This window comes from Papilio machaon, chromosome 15, assembly GCF_912999745.1.
Source record: "Papilio machaon chromosome 15, ilPapMach1.1, whole genome shotgun sequence".
NCBI lineage: Eukaryota > Metazoa > Arthropoda > Insecta > Lepidoptera > Papilionidae > Papilio > Papilio machaon.
Window position 1 is genome coordinate 5,083,149 of NC_060000.1, and position 19,895 is coordinate 5,103,043.

At 32.7% G+C, this 19,895-nt stretch overlaps 2 protein-coding genes across 2 annotated transcripts in view; one reads left to right on the plus strand and one right to left on the minus strand.

The window, feature by feature from the left end:
• Positions 1-19,895, minus strand: part of LOC106709788 (probable G-protein coupled receptor CG31760) — a 59,625-nt gene that overhangs the window by 21,194 nt on the left and 18,536 nt on the right. The gene's annotated exons all lie outside the window — the stretch shown is intronic.
• Positions 8,946-9,825, plus strand: LOC106709789 (uncharacterized oxidoreductase SERP2049). The gene has a single exon (XM_014501666.2). It carries the CDS (start codon positions 9,014-9,016, stop codon positions 9,791-9,793), a length of 780 nt encoding a protein of 259 aa, XP_014357152.2. The 5' UTR covers positions 8,946-9,013; the 3' UTR covers positions 9,794-9,825.

Below are 19,895 nucleotides of genomic sequence, written 5' to 3' on the forward strand. Positions count from 1 at the left end.
GTGAACATTAAGCACCAGTGGTGTAATATTTGCTTTGGGAGCAGTTTAAATGGAACTACTTTCGATGTCCATTCTAATTTCGCCGTTCTACAAAGTTTACAAGGAACAGTCGTTTTAAATAACTTTGAACCCTCATAGTCAGACTTAATAACTACATATTACTGTAAATTTGCAATGTGTTTTCTAACAGTAAGGACGTATTTTTTTTTTAATTCTTACTATTGATGTATTTTCTGATTTTAACTGTCATACAAACATTACAAAGTTTAATCTATACGTATTAAAAAAATTGGGGTATTTGTGTCGAAAAGAGTGTTCTAATTTTAATCCTCTTTCCCTTCCCATCCTTTTCTTATAAGGAAGGGATGGGAAGGGGAAGTGGAGGGAACGCATAGGGGATATTAAAGAAAGGTAACGCATCTGCAATTACGAATGACTATGGACAGCGGTCGCTTCGGTCTTGGGCGTATTCATGTGGCCACTTGCTCGTTTGCCACCTTATGGTATAAAATATTAATGTACCATTATGTTTTCAGTTCCTCTAGTGTTGCGGATGTCCATGGGCCTCGATGATCACCTTGGTGTTCCCGCCGCTCGTTTGCCTACTTCTCTTATAAAAAAATTATAGGTTGGGCCACAACTAAACCCTCCAATCTCTAGTTACTCGTGTTCTTAATCGGTGATATCTTTTTTAGTCTTTTGGTTTTGTTTGTTCATCTAGCAATTATACCGACGTAGGGCACGTATTGCAAAATCTAATTTCTTAAATTATTTTCAGCCAGTCGACCTCTTTTTAAATGGTCTTGCAAAGTAATAATTTACACGATTAGTGGGAAATAATGTTAAAACTTTAATCGCAAAAATGAAGTTAAACTTTTGAATAGGAGATTATTCAAGCATTTTGAAATTCGCTTTTAAATGCAGAATAAAGTTGTCGAAGCTTTGTATGCATTATTCAAAACATTTTGTGATGCTAATACGTTTTGTACTGAGCATAAATTGTAAAAGGAATACAGATGTTTTTATTCCAATAACCTCATGTAATTCATGTACATGATAGAAATTGTTTTCATCTATCAGCAAATCTCGATGAAGATATTAAAATACAATTAGAAGTTAGCCTTACTTAAGCTTCCATTGGCGAAACACGTTATCATCAACCTTCCCTTGTCCCTACGGAGGGTCCGCATAGTATGTACTACTCTTCCATATAGTTATCTCTATCAGCTTTCATATTTGAATTCACTCCCTTCTTACGCATATCCTCTTTGACATATCATTATCTATTTGCGACACACGTATAAATACGAAATTATCACAGTTTTTTTCAAGGAAAATGAAGGACTTATTTTATCACCTGCTGTAACTGACGTGCTGCGGAGTTCAAGGCTTTTGCAGAATATCAGTGTTTCTGCTCCCATGGCAAAGAAACATACAGCTGAGCAAAGGCCCTATCTGTTCTGCATTGCAACGCTTAGTTATAATTTGTTTATTATTATTTTTATTTTTTTTATGTACATTACTTTTCGTGTCCTTAGTTTTAATTATATCAGTGATCTTTAGGTTTTATTTTCTTTTAATGTTTTAATTGTATTATAAGTGTTGTAATGTCTTTGAACGGATTAAATGTCTTATTATTATTATTATTAGAAAAAGGCATTGGAAATTCACGATTATCTTTACACATAAATAAATATTTTTATGAAAATTTCAAATTTGACCTAATACTTACATACATCAATTAAATTTGATAAACAAGCGTAAATGGTTTTTGCTCTCTGTTGATTAAAGCTGTCAGAAAATACAAGCATTAATTTTTAATTTTTTTATGTTCACAAGACTTGAATAATGCAGATTGGTGAATGTGTGCATAAACTTAATTTGTTTTCTACCTTATTTCAAAATATATTAGTAAGAATTACTTAAGTTCGAGCTGTCTAAATATAAAAGAAAGAAGTATTGCGAACGATAAATAAGAAATAATTTCCTTACATAAATTTATTGCCGCTATATTCATCTCTGATTTGTGAATAAATGAGTCACTTTGTCGACAGAAAAAATAATTTGCTAGTCCGCGGCTCCCTTTCCTTGGTTAGATTTATTCTAAATTAACTTTACCTTTGTAAATTGAAAAAAATCTTACCTTTTTCCTTATGGAGGTTCGATTTAGATTTTTTTCATTAGATTGAGCTTTTGAAATCGTGTCGCAATTTCAATTTCATGAATATCTCCGTTGCAAATTGTTGTAGTGAAACTGTTACTGGTATTGCATCAAAAAGGAATCGTAAAAATTTAAATTTTACCGTTTAATCATATTAATATTATAAATGCTAATTTGGATGTATGGATGGATGGATTTCGACATTCCGAGTAGGTACATTCCTTTATTTGTATTACATTCGCATATGTCTCCCGACCAGCAAAACGGATCTGGTTGAAATTTGGCATGGATGTAGAACATTGTCCCTTATCCGCCACGTTCCATCCTCTCTTTGCGCTGGCCCTGGAATTTTTTTTAGATCGTGCGTTCAGTGAACACAAATTATCCTTCTTCCCTTACAGTTACTGTGCAGGCCACACAACCAAAAAATAATCTTATAAAACCAGATTATCACTGTATTATTCAGGTTTACTGGGAAACAATATGCACTCGTGTGATAAGAATCGTCTTAGTTGAATGTAGTGGGCACTTAGTGGCCGCTTAGCGAATCTCCACATAGTAACGTTCGATTGGGCATCGTTCCAATAAAACTGTAAGAAGCTTAGACGTATACTACTAAAATTATCGTGTAGTTCGGCGCTCTGATTTTGCTAAGGCTACTTACGTGATATATTCTTCGTTTAAATCATAGGTAACAGGAAAAGAAAGAAAGCGTTCGTACGAAACATGTTATTAACCTCATTTTCCGTGAATAACTGAAATAGCAATATGTTTCGGGGACGGAATCTGAATTTAAATATGGACAGTCAAGAATATGAAGATCTCATTAGTCATGACGTGTTTAGTTATTGGCGGTTCTCAATCTTATTGCTAAAACATGGATGTAAAAGTTTGACGCCTTCAATAATAGCACCATTAACGGTAGTGAAATCATGGTAAAGCAAGAAAACACGACTGCTTTTAATATTTAAATCTAATACCAAATCTATATCTTATAGACTCAGGGAAGCTTCCTGCAGTTAACCGCAACTCGAACACAGCGATGATTTGATTGATGAGGTGTTCGAAGGTAAACAGTTTATTGAAAATTTAATTTGAAGTCTATTTCCCTTGTTTTGTTTGCTTACAATTACTAAGCTTGTATTAAAGAATACCTATCAAAGCTAGTAACATGATAGGATGAATAAGGAAATGATATATCGCCAAGAACACGTTTCATGTGAATTTTACAACATATTTGTTCGTATTTATTGTTTGATTTTAGATCCATTATAAAACAAATGTGGCAATAAAATCACGAATATTTGCGATATGCGTTTTCTTAAAATCATCGACATATGTCAAAAATGTCGTTGTACTTTACACCCAATAAGGCCGTTGTACAAATTAAAAATAAATTTTATCAACGTTACGAATGCAGTCTCGCAAATTTCGTTCTACATCAGTACACGTAGAAATATGCGTCGATATACTAATATGTATAATACAACGATTAAATGAATACGTGAAACGGAAACAATAAACTTACTAATAACATATTAGCACTTACGCAATAGAAATCATAATCAAAAAGATCTAAAGTAGATAAGATTTGTTTTTCTCCAACTCAAATGAACTAAAGAGTTGTATTATTATACTTTATGACTTTACTATATTTTTTTTTCAGAGATGATTTTATTTCTTTCTAAACTTCAATTGAAACTCTCGAACATATTCTTACAGAAGTAATTAGGATTTGCAAAAGGACAATGTTCTTATAATTTTGAAAGTTTGCACATTAATTTTAATGAAAACAATGCTGTTAGCATCAACTTTAATTAAATATTTTCTTCCAAAGTGAACGTAACGTGAAATAAATATTTCAGTTACCTTGAATACAGGTTGCAAATATCTTTATTACAGATCAATCATCAGATAGTTTAATTTGAGTTGAGTTAAGAGACTTTACGGACAGGTCGCAGGTAGGCCTCCTACCAGATGGACTGATGATCTGATCAAGGTTGCGAGAGTGCACTGGATGCGGGTGGCACAAGACGGGGCATTGTGGCAATCGATGGGGGAGGCCTACGTTCAGCAGCGAACCCAGGCTGATGATGAAAGGGACTTTAAAATAATCCATCCCCTTGATAGAATAAAAACGACATAACTGAAAGACACCATGAATATTTCCCATTCCTATGCGACCCAACCTCCATCAAATCCCCTTCCCCTTCCTATGCTTTACTTATAAGAAAAGGGTGGTAAGGGAAAGGGTTTGTGTTTAGTAGTAAACTTCAATTACATCGTACAGTGATATTATATAAATAAACATGAATCCATATTATTTAAATTCGCGAGGAAATTAAAGTTATAAATTTAAGTAAGTAAGTTTACTGTTTCCTAATTACACAAGTCTTAAAGTAAAATTGTATCTCGAAATTACAGTATGATTTTCTTTCGGAAATATTATCAAGACATATTTAACTTTTACATTGACTTTTTCATTTGACTTTTAATTAAGTATTATCTACTTTCCCTTTGTTGATTTAATCTTAAGAACGATTTCGTTTCTCTATTTTTACATTCTTCATTAATGTTTCCTTAGGACGACGAATTAAATCGAGACCGATTTGAATGTTTTTTTGTTTTAACTGTTGAATACCAATAACCGACAACAATATCGTGAACCAATAAAACCCGTGGAATACACATTTATTCTAATACTTACGATCTCCGTGACCATATTAACATATTAGTTTTACATGTATATTATAACTTTCTTTTCTGAAGGTCTATTTTGCATCAAACAAACAAAATGTAAACTTCATTATTCTATGCAACCGTGCCATACGAAGTGGATATAAAATTGTTTTTTTGCAAGCCGAGCACGAGATGAGCGAGTGCATCTGCATAACAATAGGTCGCAATACAGATCGCACGACTGGATTGCGATGCTAACTTGTTAAATTCCTATTGCCATGTTTAATAACAAATAACACGAACGTTAAGCTCTATTTATTAATAACTAAGCTGTTGCTCCAATCTTGTTACGAGCATTATCGCATTGGATTTCCCATATTTCATAGGTATCAAGTGCCATATACGAGTATATAAAGCGTTGGTGGCGCAGTTAAGCGCTTGACCTCTTGGACTGTAATCTAAAACGTCAAGGTTCGATTCCCGCCATGTACCAATGTATTTTTCGATTTTCATACTATGTAAACTTTTAAAATGTTCTTACGGTAAAACTGCTACATGTACGTTTCTGCGAAGAAATTCAAATATAAAAATGTGAAGTCAACCAACCCGCGCTGAGCCAGCGTGGTTAACTATATCCTAGTCACCCCTAAATTGGGTAGGCTCTGAGCACCTCGGTGGGGACCAACAATGAGCTGCCAACGACGAAGTTCTATATTGTATCCAAAAATCGTATCTTAAGTCAAAATACTTTACCGATGTTGACCATGGATTAGAAAAGAAAAGAAGCAAGTGATTGCTTGCCACCATTATCAATAAATAGTCTATTAAGTCCGTAAATTTGACCAGTGTGGTCAAATTGGCCCATTTTGTTGGAGATACTAATTTAGAGTTTTTTTTAATTCTATATATCTTTGTGTTTAATAAGGTTTATAGATAGAAATTTTTAGGCTCAACTAATAAGTAATCTTGACTCAAGCGAATCATTCGACACAATAAAAGCGTATGCGGCACTAAGTGCTTTCTCCGTTTTATGGCACTTATTTACGGTCTTATTTTATTACATCTATCAAATTACTTACGAGCGTACCAAAGATTCCTGGAACTTTGATAAAAACTTCTTTTGTAATACTTATATCGTAATATATATAAATATAATTTTAAAATCAAAAAAGAAATGTAAAATCTCCACTTAAACACCTGGTCATTTAATGTATTGTATTTTTCTCATTGTTCTAAATGTGCTCGTAATTACAAAAGAAACAGCTCAAACTTTTCTTAAGAACTTTTCTCTGTAATAGCCTTTTTCTTTTTTATTTATTCTCGTTTATTTCAGCGGCATTTTATGTCCCCTTTTATTTTGCAGTGTCGACTTGAATGGCCGGTCGTAGGAGGTGCATGAAAATTGCACAGAACGTAAATACCTATTCACTGTTTGGCATTGACTTGGTTTTTGAAAGGGAGCCTAAAGATGTCTACTTTCTGAAGTATATCGAAAATAAAATATTCGTTTTTGTTTTTAAGCGAATCTTTTTAAAAGTGAGCTTTATAATTTCGAACTGCTAGGATAGTTTTCATAAGTCAACATTCAAAGAAAAGTTCTATTTAATTTATCGTCTTTTATGTCACGAAATAAAATAAGAGATATTATTAAAAAAATAATTTTATTAAAAACTTTAGGTAAAATTTTAAACAATAAAACTAGTGTTATTTTGTAGACTTAAGAATAGACCAATAGCTAATACAGTCAAAATCTGTTATAGCGACATCGAAGGGACTACTCATATTGAGTCGTAAAAACCGATAGTTGTAACAACCGGTGACAGGTATTAATAGGAAAGATATGTATATTCATGTAGGAAATTAAACCGCATTTTGTTTACTTCAATACAAACGTATAATATAAAAGAACAATACCATTTTTCCATCATTTTTGTATGCATAAAATCTGTAATTTTAGTTTGTTTGAAACACTTCTGTCGTGCATACACATTTTGTAATTCACGTTGGATTTTAATCAGCGTATCTTCACAATTTCCCTGCATGTGGAACTCTTCATTAAAAAGAACAATCTTTCGTAATACACTAACAGTATTAAGACCGTCAATCAAAGTTGGCACTGTAAATTGTTCTTCCGAGTCTTCCTGTTCATTTTCATTTTCCTCTTGAACTTCACGTACAGTATCATCCTCCGTAGCTGGTGCACAAATTGCAATAGACTGATCTACATCAATGAACTCGTGTGTTTCAGTAGTAGATAAAGCAGGTTGTAAATTTTGGGCTAATTTAGCCAAAGAAATATTTTCCTCTTCATCATCGTCAATCACATCATCTGAGGTTCTTATTATAAGACTTGTAAGATCTTTAAAACCTGCATGCCCAAAGCAGTTAGCTATAGTTTTTTGTGAAACTTGACTATTATACTGTGCCAGATGTGAATACTGTTACCTATTCAAATTGTTAACAATACAGCTGAGCCGGTCGTTCTACAGATATAATTCTCCGAAAACATTAACCAAATGTGGTCGCTTAATGCGGTATGTCGTAGTAAACAATGTCGTAAAAACCAATGTTTTCGATAAAGCGGTCATATAACATTCAGCCAGGACCTTTGATTTTGGTCATTTTAACCGGTATGTTGTTCTAAACGATGTCGCCATAAACGGTTTTGACTGTAATTAGTTCGCCTTTCATGTCAAATTTCTAGTTAATTCTAATCTTGATTAAGATTTATCTGCCTTAAAAAGGAAATTGACATCCGACAGCCGAAATTTTCGATAAAAATGACATCATAAAATCACATTAACCGGTATCATATCAAAGTACAAATTGATTTACATGCCTCAAATATTTACCCGCTTTTATCAGCAGAAGTAATCGAAACATATTAGTTAAAAATGTTTTAATAAAAATATCAATCATTGTCTTATGACAAAGATATTTATTTGGTACTCTTTAATTAAATAAAATACAGTATTTCGTAAAATGTGGACAACATCAATTCCTAAGCTACATCAGAGATTTCTTAAGGGATACAAGGAGGATCCAGCGGAGGTTCATGATGACGGAAATAAAGTTGAGAGTTCAACATTTTAAGAATAAATCTAGCAGCAGGGGCTGCACCGAAACCAGTAATTAACTAATATAGGGATGGCTAAAACACTCACGTACATATGTCCGGTGTCGGCACCGACTAGTTTGGAGCCCATCGGGGGCCCTTCATCAGGGTGAATGGGACTGGTATTATTTCGCAGACGCGGCCTTCACTGCGCGCCTGCGCTCTTAGGGCTCGTCTTGAGGGGGCGGGGGGAGCGGGGTGCGCCGGCGTCGTTGACGAGGTAAATACCAAAGCGTCATTGGTGTTGTTGTTCAAGTTTCTAGAAACTAGTCGGTGCCGACACCGGACATATGTACGTGAGTGTTTTAGCCGTTCCTATATTAGTTAATGATAATGTCTCACGAAAGTTTGAATAATTTAATAGGAAACCAGTAATGCTTTGAAATGGGACTACGATAACAATAAAAGTTTTGGGCATCTCATAGCTATACGAAGCAGAAATTAATGTACATTTTAGTAAAGCGAAATTCTCCACATCAATACCGAGTTTAAAGTATTATTTTTAGTTAAAATCGTACGTTGACCTATCCGACACAGATATGAATTGGGTATTGTGTATTATTAAAAACTTAACTTTGTCCGAGTTTTTAAAATTACATCTGTATGCACTGTGTAATTATTAAATATTTAGTACAACTTATAATTAAGCCAGTTCCATAAAAATACCTGATATAATATTTGACATGAAGCATTATTTGTTTTTTTACGGTGAAGGAAAACATCGTGATGCAACCTGCACATATCTGAGAAGGAATTCAATGATATGTGTGAATTCAACCAACCCGCTCTGTGCCAGCGAGGTTGACTATGGCCTAGTCACCCCTAACTTGGGGTAGGTACCGAGCCCCTCAGTGAGGACGTATAGTGAGCTGATGATGATGATGGTAATTATTTGTAAGTTTTATTATTAACACGTGAACACCTCCAGGTGCATTCACTAGTTAGAGTTATCTTTTAGATAAGGAGTTTTAAAACATTAACAAATGTCATACGATAAACACAATCGAAAAGTCGTCTGCATATGAATAAGTGTTTTTAATCATTATTACGCTTTAATAATGAGTTTCAATAATAAAGTTGTTCTTGTGACTGGAGCTAGTAAAGGCATCGGAGCTGCTATATCTATTAAATTTAGCACAGAAAAGGCTAGTGTGATACTTATTAGCAGGAATGAAGAAAAATTGCAAGAGGTGGCCCAAAAATGCAAGGATGTTGGAGGTAATCCCTTAGTTGTAGCAGCAGATCTCACAGTAGATGATGACGTTGAAAGAGCTATTAAAACATCAATTGAACATTTCGGAAGACTAGATGTGCTGATTAATAATGCAGGGTTTGCTGCCTCAGAAAGTATACTTTCAAAGAACGCGTTAAAGGTATTTGATAATATAATGGCACTTAATCTTCGTGCACATGTATTAGTGACACATCTAACAGCACCATATTTGATTGATACAAAAGGATGTATAATCAACATATCGAGTATTGCATCAACAGGCATTTGTTTTAGAATTAATTCGCAATATTCTACGTCTAAAGCCGGCTTAGATGCGTTTACAAGATCTATTGCTATTGAATTAGCCCCGTACGGAGTGCGAGTTAATTCTGTGAACCCTGGACCGGTGAAATCTGAATTTATGGAACGTATGGGTTTAAATGAAGAACAAAAAAAACAACTTTGGGATACGCTAGTGAAAGGCACAGCGTTGAATAATATAATAGAACCATGTGAAGTGGGTGATTTAGTGTTATTTTTGTCAAGTGATAAAGCAAAAAGTATAACAGGTTCATCGTATGTGATTGATAGTGGGGTTTTATTAAAAGGTATGATAGATGCTTAGACTACGTTCGAGTTTGACTATTAAGTATATAGATAAAGCAATGAACTTGTGTTTTTTTTTTTACTTGTTTTTTAATAACTTGTATTTACATAATGATGAAATTGAGATGTTTAATGTCAAAGTTCTTGAGGTCTTGAAAGATAACATAGAAAAACTAAAAATAAAAATAAAATAAAACTTGAAAGAGAATAACATAAATATGCATCCGATATGAAAACGCTACGGATTCATAAGAAGATATGAGCAAGAAAATCTACATTGTTTTTTCTTATAATGATAAACTCGTAATATTGTCTTTTGCGTAATAATCTACTAGTCGTATTGCCTTGATGGCATGAAAACTGGCAACATGCTGTTCCTTACAAATGGCGGTCGCGCGATTGCCAAAGCAACAGATGTTTTATGCTCCTTTTAGTATTTAGTAGAGATTGGGACATTTTTGGAATAGACAATGAAAATTCAACTTTATTTTCAGTTCAATTAGTTAAAATATATTGATTTTAGTATCATAAATAGAAAAACTAACCACGCATACGTTAGTTAGTAGTAAATATACGATTTTTAGGAACAGATTTTAAATCGGTTGACTTTCTAAAGTATTTTATTTATAGAAACTAACTAAAGATCCTTTGTCCATTGACTTTCTGGCTATTTTTATGGTTCTGAAAATGAAATTATGAAAATTTCAGAAAACATCATAAATCATAATAAACTGTTACGAGTCCGTGTTCTAAAAATAAGGGCAGTAACTTAGCGCATTATCAAAGTTATATCCGCAAAGTATAAAGAAAGTTTTAAGTGAGATAAGTATAAACATTATTGCCGATTAAAATTTCTTTAATAAATAATGATTTAAAAAATTAACTAATTTTGAACTCAAATGAGTTTAATTCTATTAATGTTTTTATTTTTATTTTATTTAATTTTAAATCGTGGCACTTTTTTTGAAGGAATGTGAGTGCAACTTCAATTACAAAAAGTGAAATAATTAATAGAAAACGAAAGCAACGAATTATTAAAAAGTTTTAAGACTTGGACAATGTTCACATTTATATATTTTCCCATAAACTTTAATACAGTTTCAATGGAAACATCAGAGATGGATCTTAATTAAAAATCACTGCCAACGCCTTCATATTCAACGCTCGTTATGACGTGACGTGGTAACAGACGTACTGGGAATTGAAATAGGCCAACAACTGTTTATTAGAAACTTACAACTTATTTGTTTCGAATTATTTGATGTGTCTTGAATGATATTCGCCTTCCTTACTTTATCTGAGAAACGTACCAAAGTGGGTGGTAGTAGGTGAAAGAAAATGGAATATTATTTTCTTTGCAATACCATTTATATGGTGCAATGCATCGACACATAAATATATTTTAGTAACTCTTTTTATTAAGTACCAATATCTTCAGCCAAAAGACTGCTAATGATTGTACAATTTTTTATATCTCAATAAAATGATAACCACCTGATTCGCAGAAATGGCGAAGCGACCGCTGCTCATAAACATCCGCGATGGCAAATTGCGTTGCTTACCTTTAATCGACGTAGGAGAGGACGCACAGAAAAAAAAATCAACTTTGTATGCATCCCCTTCAACAAATCTCCATTCCCTTCCCATCATTTCCTTTATAAGAAAAGAGTGGTAAGGGGAAATGGACTAAAATAAGGCCTCCAGAATACTGACGAGTAATAGAGATAATTTGCATATCCGTGTTTTGTTTTTTTTACCTTATCTTTAAATCACTTTTTGAAATCAAGGCTAAATATATTCCTAAGTACCAGTCACGACGAAAACTGTAACACGTAGATAATAACAAAAAAAACAAAAAATGCAGGTACTCGATAACTGAATTTATATAAGCCATATGGAATCAAAATCACTACCAAAGCACTGAGAATGTTAAAATGCAATCTGCAAATTGTATTACCTCGGTGCGCTGACAATGGACCGGTGCTGTTGGGATAAGGAGATAGAAAATCCATAAGATTCTATGAAAATAGATCGAAAGCCGAGCGAGCAATCGAAGTAATCTGGTTCTGATCTTTCTTGATTCGAAAATGGATTGAACGACAATCTACTCAGCTGAAAAATATTAAGGAATATCGTCGTGGAGAACAGAGTGGAGTCGATGTCGTTAGCTATGTGTGCTTTAACCCTGATGATGAACTCAGCATACGACCTGACTGTCTATATTCAGTAACAAAAAACACCAGAATAAGAAAGATTTATGGCTTTAGCATGATAGGATACAATTCATATAACTTTCTGAATAGGCATAAGTCAACATTGTTGAAAAAACTTTTACTTACTTGACATAGCAGTCTTTGTTCTATAGTAGATTTTGCAATGTCTTTACGTCTTGTTTGTCGCACAGATATTAGGCGCCAGATAGTTTAAAGGTTTAACAACAAGATCGTAAAGCGTCGTCATAAAATGTTGTAACACTAAGGTGAGGTTATAACCTTTATTACATCTTGTCCTTACCCCATCTTGAATAAAGCCCTGATTTGAGTTTCTAGTAACGTACCTAACCATTACTAATGGCTCGACTTCTAAAATATTGAAAAAGTACACTTAATGATACCTTTAACTAAGTAAAAAAAACGGTTCATAAGTAAAATTGGAGTGAAAACGTGGTGAATTTTGATTGTCTATCTGGCTGGCCATGTATTTTTCCGGTATTCTACAGAACGGCTGGACTGATTTTGACAGAACTTTGACGGGAAGGGAGCTGATGCATGTGGGATTTCTAAATTCTGCGCTGACAAAATAGAGGGCGACCACATGTGCGTTCATAAAGAAGTGCCAGCACGATATGCACCAGCGAAAAGTAGCAGAATTTTAGTACATTGGCGGTTCTTTGCTTAGTTTCTATACAGTCAAAGTTTGTTAACATTAATTATACCGCGATTTAAAAGAAATTATTATATAACATGATGATATAAATAAATCATTTAATATAAATTCAACTACTTTATTTTGAGTAAAAAAATGTGTCTTTAATTTTGACTAAAAATGCAAAGCAGTTGTAAATAATGATGAAACTACGTTTTTAAATTAGCTTAAAATACGTTTTGTCGTTTCGTAAATGAGTTCATGACCTAAATTCCGGACAACAGATTTAATGCGGGCATTTTTAATATGATTTCAAGCGGTAAAGCTTAGTGCCGGCTGAAATTAATTTTAAAATCCAATATCGCCACATTTCAGAAGCTTTTTTCGTCTGTTACGTTTCAGATAACTCCGGTGCACGAATCAGTTAAAAGGCAATTAACATGGAAACAATTAAAATTAACATGTGGATGATGTTAGAATAAAAACATGTTAACGTGTCTGACAATTACATCATACCATGGTAGGGATTTGTACAACATATTATCATAACGTATATCTTTGTGGATATTTCTGCACACTTCCCAGATTAGGTTTATTGAGAGTGGTGAATCTCTGAACCCTCATTCGATCTTATCTAATGTCAACCCTGTCATGAAGTAAGAAAAGGTGTATTCGTATATTACTTGACACCTTCTTTGGTTCGTTCATTGGAAATCAATTAATTGTTATAAGTACGTTTTTTTTTTTTATAAAAAGTATTCAAATTTTATTGTAATTATTGAGGTGAGGTTTAAAATAGATATTCGTATAGAAAAGGGTGTTAAGAAAAGATAATCGATAGCTGTAATTATTTATATTTTTTCTAAGTTGTTAATATAATAAAACAAAGAAAACTTGCTCTTGTATTAATTATTAACTTAGACATAAATCTCATTTTATGTACAAATAGCGACTCCGTCCGCGGGGAATTTAAAAAGTACGTAATAAGTAGTCTATGTGTTCTTCTAGAGATCCGTTGAGTCGTTCTGGAGATACCTTCAAACAAACATCAATCCAAACTTTCGCATTTATAATAATACTAACTTTCGTTTGTAAAGTTATAGATGAGTACATTTATAGTATATTCAAATTAATTTTAAAGTAAATGTTGCATGCTCGATCTGTACATAAACTTACTTAGTTTCAACAACTTTTGCGTTCAGAAACTTTTGCAACGCAGTTAGCTGTATATTAAACTAACATACTCATAGATTATTGAACTCAGCAAAAATGCGACAAAGAAGTATTTAATCGACTAGTTTTTTTAATTTTGACTCTTATTAATACAATCAGGTCATACCCCGACAAGGGGCAAGAGCCACCCACGCTGGCCCGCAGGTCCAGTGCAATTTGGTTGATTTCATGCACTTTGAATTTTTTCGCAGATACTGCCAAACAAATTGTACAAACTGTATATTATATATAATACATAAGTACGTTATTTAGTTGGAAATAGGAGCAGAAACGATGTTGTGACGCCCCACAGGATTCTTGTAAACTTGTTACCGCGAAATGGATTTGTTTATTACAACGCACTTGATTTATGATATTTACACATATAAGATTAGACTTACTTATTCTCGTAACAAAATTTTCTTAGCTATATTTCTTGTTGTTCATTGAATAAGATACAATGGGGTATATTACTTTATCTTTTCGTCTCGACGGATACCGCACAATAATGGCGTTAAACTACAGTTGACAATACAGCGCTGTTTTTTTATTGGGAAATAAAAAATATAGAATACTTTCTCCTTCTGTGCTCAATATTTTCAGTCCACTTATCTTATGTTGTTAATTGAAGAAGCCGTGATATATATTAGTCTATCAAAAATACGGGAAGTGATAAAAAAACGTGTGACGCAAAAAACTAATTTGCATAATTTCTAGTTTTAGTTTCGATAAAATGGTTGCATGACGATTATATATCTGCTTTCTACTTTTATTACTTTAATAAGTATATATATATATATATATATATATATATATATATATATATATATATATATATATATATATATATATATATAAATTGTAAAGAAAATTGTGAAACGCAATGGTAAAAAAAGAATGCTTAAAAACGCTAATTTTCCCTTCGCGTAAGTATTAGTGAGTACGAAAAAAGAGAAGGTAACTTTTATCTTGAGTTTGCATCGCCGAAACACCTGTACAAAAAACATATATACATTTCTGTTTTTCAAATAATATAAGAGGGATGGCAACACGTTTTTGTGCTTTGAAAAGTCACGTTCGTGTAAGCTTAATTTGGATCGAAATTAAAAATTAAAACAGCAATTCAACAGTTTCAAAGTACAATTATGAGGCACAGATGTGCTGTTCTGGTCACAGTTGAAATTGCTGTCTGCAAACCGAGAACCAAGCAATTGCTAGTTTTAAATTACAATGGAAGTCGCAGATGAAATTGTAAAATCGAAATTGCCAGAGTCTTACTAACAAAGTATGTATTGAAAGAACTCTACCGTTCTTAGAGTAAAAATGACGATGTTCAAACACAATTATTTTAACTTTTTACCAAGTGCAGATGATAATGCTTTTAATGTCAACATCGACTATAAAGCAGTAACATCACCAATGTATTTGTCGTCTTAACCGCAATCAAATCATTGCAACTAGTTAGAGTACAAATTAGTCTGGTCAATAACAAGCCGCAATGGTGGTTTGATATTTACAGTTCCATGCATTCAATATTTCCATTTATTGCTTATATAAATTTGTCAATGAGGTAATCTCAATTAAGGCGAGATACAAGATAAATTGATATAAAAAAAATTAAACTAGAGAGCTGCACATGCCTAACTGGCATTTTTTTAAATATTACCAATTGACCTTGTAATTAAAAGTATAACAACTTCGAGACCCTACCACGGCGAGCTACTAGTCAAACTTTTTCTCTTTAACCTGCAAAATATTCTAGTAAACTATTAAATAATTCATGAAAACTCCAAGACCACGCAAGTAAATCAATAAATATAAATATATGTTCAAGTTCAATTTGATTCCTACTAGTTAAATAAATTCGATTAGGTCACAAATGTGGTAAATTCAGAAAAAAGTCCTGACAATGATGTGACTTTGTCAGAGAAAATATTCAATACATCTTAAAAGTTACGTCATAAAGTCTAGGTTCAATTTATAGCAGAACCAAATAGTATTAATCCTTAAAACATAATATCTTTCAGCCTATGCCAGAACACTTATGACAACTTTTAGATAAAGCAAGGAAAAGGTTAAAGAAGATAAATTTTACTTTTAATTGCTCAGTTAAGGATGAGTATGTTAGGAATTAGGTATATGATCACAATTCAGTCCTTCTGTACAAAAAATAGCATATTAAATACCACTTTAGACGAAGTTTTTTAATTGACCACCGCGTATACTGGCTGGGTTATTTAACGAAATCACCGACACTTACAAACTTTGTTTTGCGAACTTACTTCGCGAACAACGCGAACATAATCTCACTTTTATAACTTAAAGTTTATTAATACCACAAAAAAATTAAATGTTGACATCGTAAAGGAAACAAAAGGTATTGTTATCGACTTAATAAGTCCAAAAAAACTGTATTTAATAGATTGAAATTTCGAACTTAAATTCACTGTTAAAAAGTATACAATTTAAGCAACTAAAAAGGTGTTCCTAGATGCGTACAAACTGCACTTTAATATCGTTAAAACAATTGATAGTCTAATGGGAGTTCTGTCTAATTAATTCATGTTATACAATATTAGTATCTGTGGAGGGTTTATTCATTTAAGAGATCTAGTCAACGTTAATTGAGTTTATGAACCATATCTAAGTGGTTCCACCATTTCTGGATTGGAATTTAATTTGTCGCCGACAATTATGATAAACCTATTTACTGTTACAATACTCGTACTAAAATACATAGAATAAATAAATAAATTTTTATTGATCCCCAAAATTTTACAATTTCTTAGGACTCTGCCTGCTGTGGTAGGTAGAATGAGACTAGTATACGATGGTTTCGCATTTAATTTCCTGTAAATTATTTTCAATTTTTTGATGTATTATCAAATGTATCTTAGTAGTAAATCTTTCCCCTTCCCATCAGATCCAATTCTCTACTTTCTTTTATTTACAATTCATCCATGTTTTTGTTTGTTGATAGCAATTTCTTGATCGTTTGCTTCCTTGTTTCATAAAAAAAAGTTCTTTATACGGTAACTATGAAGTTTTAACCAATGTTCATAACAGTTTCCATATAACTTCTACGATTCAATTAACACCAGCGCTGTCACAAAGTTGTAGTTATCTGTCGCCGGATGCCTTCAATTTCTGCAAGTTGGTTGTTGTTATATAGCGAATAATTCAAGTTTGGTTCGGGTATTATCATCATCTGAGGCGCTACAGCCGCGGGTGGGCCTGGACCTGGTCAAGTAAATTCCTCCACACTTGTCTACTTTGTGCTTTTTGCGTCCAGCTCTTAATGCCGATATTTTTAAGATCACGCTCGACGTCATCTCGCCATCTCAACTTCGGCCTACCACGTGCTCTAAGTCCATCCGGTTTACTCTCCAACAGGCGTTTAGGAACTCTGCAATCATCCATGCGTGCGACGTGTCCCGCCCACCGTTTCGTTCGGGTATATTATTACTTATGATATGTGATTAGGGACTTAATTAGACTAACCGTGAGTTTCTGAGTCCAAAATCTCCGTTTAAAACATATTGCTATCTTTATGATAATGACTTTATTTAGACTCTTTTTTATCTCTTTCTTGATTTTAGACTCGGAAACCCACGGTAAGACCGCTAGCTATCATTTAGGGTTAAAGGAAAGAGGAATAAAATTGGGTTTCATGAACGCACACTTATCAGATGAAACGCGTAATTACTTCCACTCGACGCCTGTCTTCTGTGTGGTCGTGGTATATCACCGGGCGAGCCGGTCCATTCGTGCAACAGATGTTCTTATAATCCTGGGTAGTAGAACATACTGTTATATCCATTTTTCTTTGAAAGTGAAGAAGAATTACAATATGTATTTGTAAAAGCATATAATTCTATATTGAAATTAAAAACATAATTTTAGTTAATTAAATATGTTATATAGTCCATACACACAAATCGATAATGTTGTTATTTGTAAAGGTTGTTATTTAATTCGTATATATTTCCCTCTCACGCAGAATTGTTTAACCAAAAAAGATGTATTTAATTATGGCGTAATGTATAATGATTGAGTAATTAAATTTACCCGCGCATTAAGTCATTGACTTAATGTTCACACGAAATGCTCATTTGCTGCACTTTAAATTCATTTTCACGGTACCGTTAAAATTAAATGAAGGAAGTGGAAATTGCAATTGATAATTTACTGAAATATAATTATTATTGTTATCTGTTCTATTCTTCATACCTTGATCATTATTATTCTTTGTGGGGTCGGCACGGTTTTCTTTATGCAGATAGTTTATTTCAGTCGTCACTTGTTCAACAATGTTTGTGTGTCACGTTTGTATATTATTCAAACAGAATTGTGTTGTTGGCATGTAAAATTGAATCCGACACATGCGTAACATAATAAAGGAATTTCTGTGGAAAAGGGGTCGCTAAGGAAATGAGATTCACTTAGTTTCTGATGTTATTTCGCGATATGCTTCCATAAAGTTACGCTTCAGTACTCGTATTTTCGTTTTATAGTCGGATTACGAATTTTATATGTGAATGTTGATTATACTATTTGATTTAATTGTCTATATCATATTTCTTTTATCTGGGTTCTATTGATCTCTTTATTTTTAAACGATAAACTCCGATGCTACTGAATTTAATAATTCTAATCCCTACTATTTCATGTCACGTAGACTAAACAAGTGATTATCATACATACACATTATAAATGCGAATGTTAAATGGATGTATGGATGGATGGATGGATGTTTGTTTGAAGGTATCTGCAGAAATGCTGAATGGATCTTGATGAAATTTGGCACAGATATAAAACATAATCTGGAAGAACATATAGGCTACTTATTAAGTTTTTTTTTTTAATTCCGCGCGGACGGAGTCGCGGGCGACAGCTAGTGTAATTATAAAAAACTATATATAGATTATCCTTCTCGTAGTAGTTTGTATTTAGCTTATGTCATAAACAAGAAAAATGGAAGAAGATAAAGTGGCTGCGTCTACTTCAATAAATACAGACAGAGCGGACATGGGTTAATGTCATTTCCTAATAGCCAATGCTTCCTGGCCTCGTATTTTCTTGCTAGGAATTAACTTTTCTCTTTGTACCACAGTAAAATTAAATTAGAAACAGTATTTTTACGTTTTTCTATTTACTATCAATGTTTTGATATTTTTTTTGTAATTTTTTTCCATTTTAATATTCAAACTTAATACCAGCTTGATGTTAGCTACAATCGTATTTACGAAGGTGGAAATCAGGTTGGCATACTGCCATGCATGCTTTTTAATCTGCTCTCGCATACCTTTTGTCCTCCTACTGCCAATGTTCTCAGCTGTCATAAAGTTTGAATGGCATTGTATGTACAATGAGTATTAACTGAATGATTCACAATTATCAGAACCTTAAAAGGGCTGAATTTATAAAGTGAAAATAGAAAATAAGTAATTCAAATTTCGAGAAATAATTGAGATGCTTTTATACTTAGATAAAAGGCGTCTTTTATATTAAGTTCACTCGTTACTTAAATTTAATTTGCTTCATTATTTTAAACTGTGAAACTTTATTGTAATGCTTAAATGAGCGCGAAAATTCTTGCATCAATGATACCTTTTTATTCCGCAACATTATATTTTGTCGTAGAAGAATTTATGTAATAAAACTTTTATGTAGTAACATAGCATTTATGTTTTTCCTCAATATTTTCTTCCATCTTACCTTTCGAAGTCATTGAACAAGATAGTTCAGTTTTTTGTCATTTAATTTATTATAATTATTATAATAATGAAAATATAAAATGTTCATCAACTTTTGTATATTGAAAAAATATGAGTACTTGTTTTGTTTCGTGCTAAAGTTATTTACTATGACACAGCAGTAATAACGTTTTGGCATAGCTCCAGAATTTATAGTACATTTTGCACCCCTCTACGAGTTTACAAGTGTGAAAGATAAACATAATATGTTTTTATTTATTGCGTGTATTATTTCATTGTTTTATATAAACTTGTTTTGTTAAGCGTGAGTTTCGATTGCCTAAACAT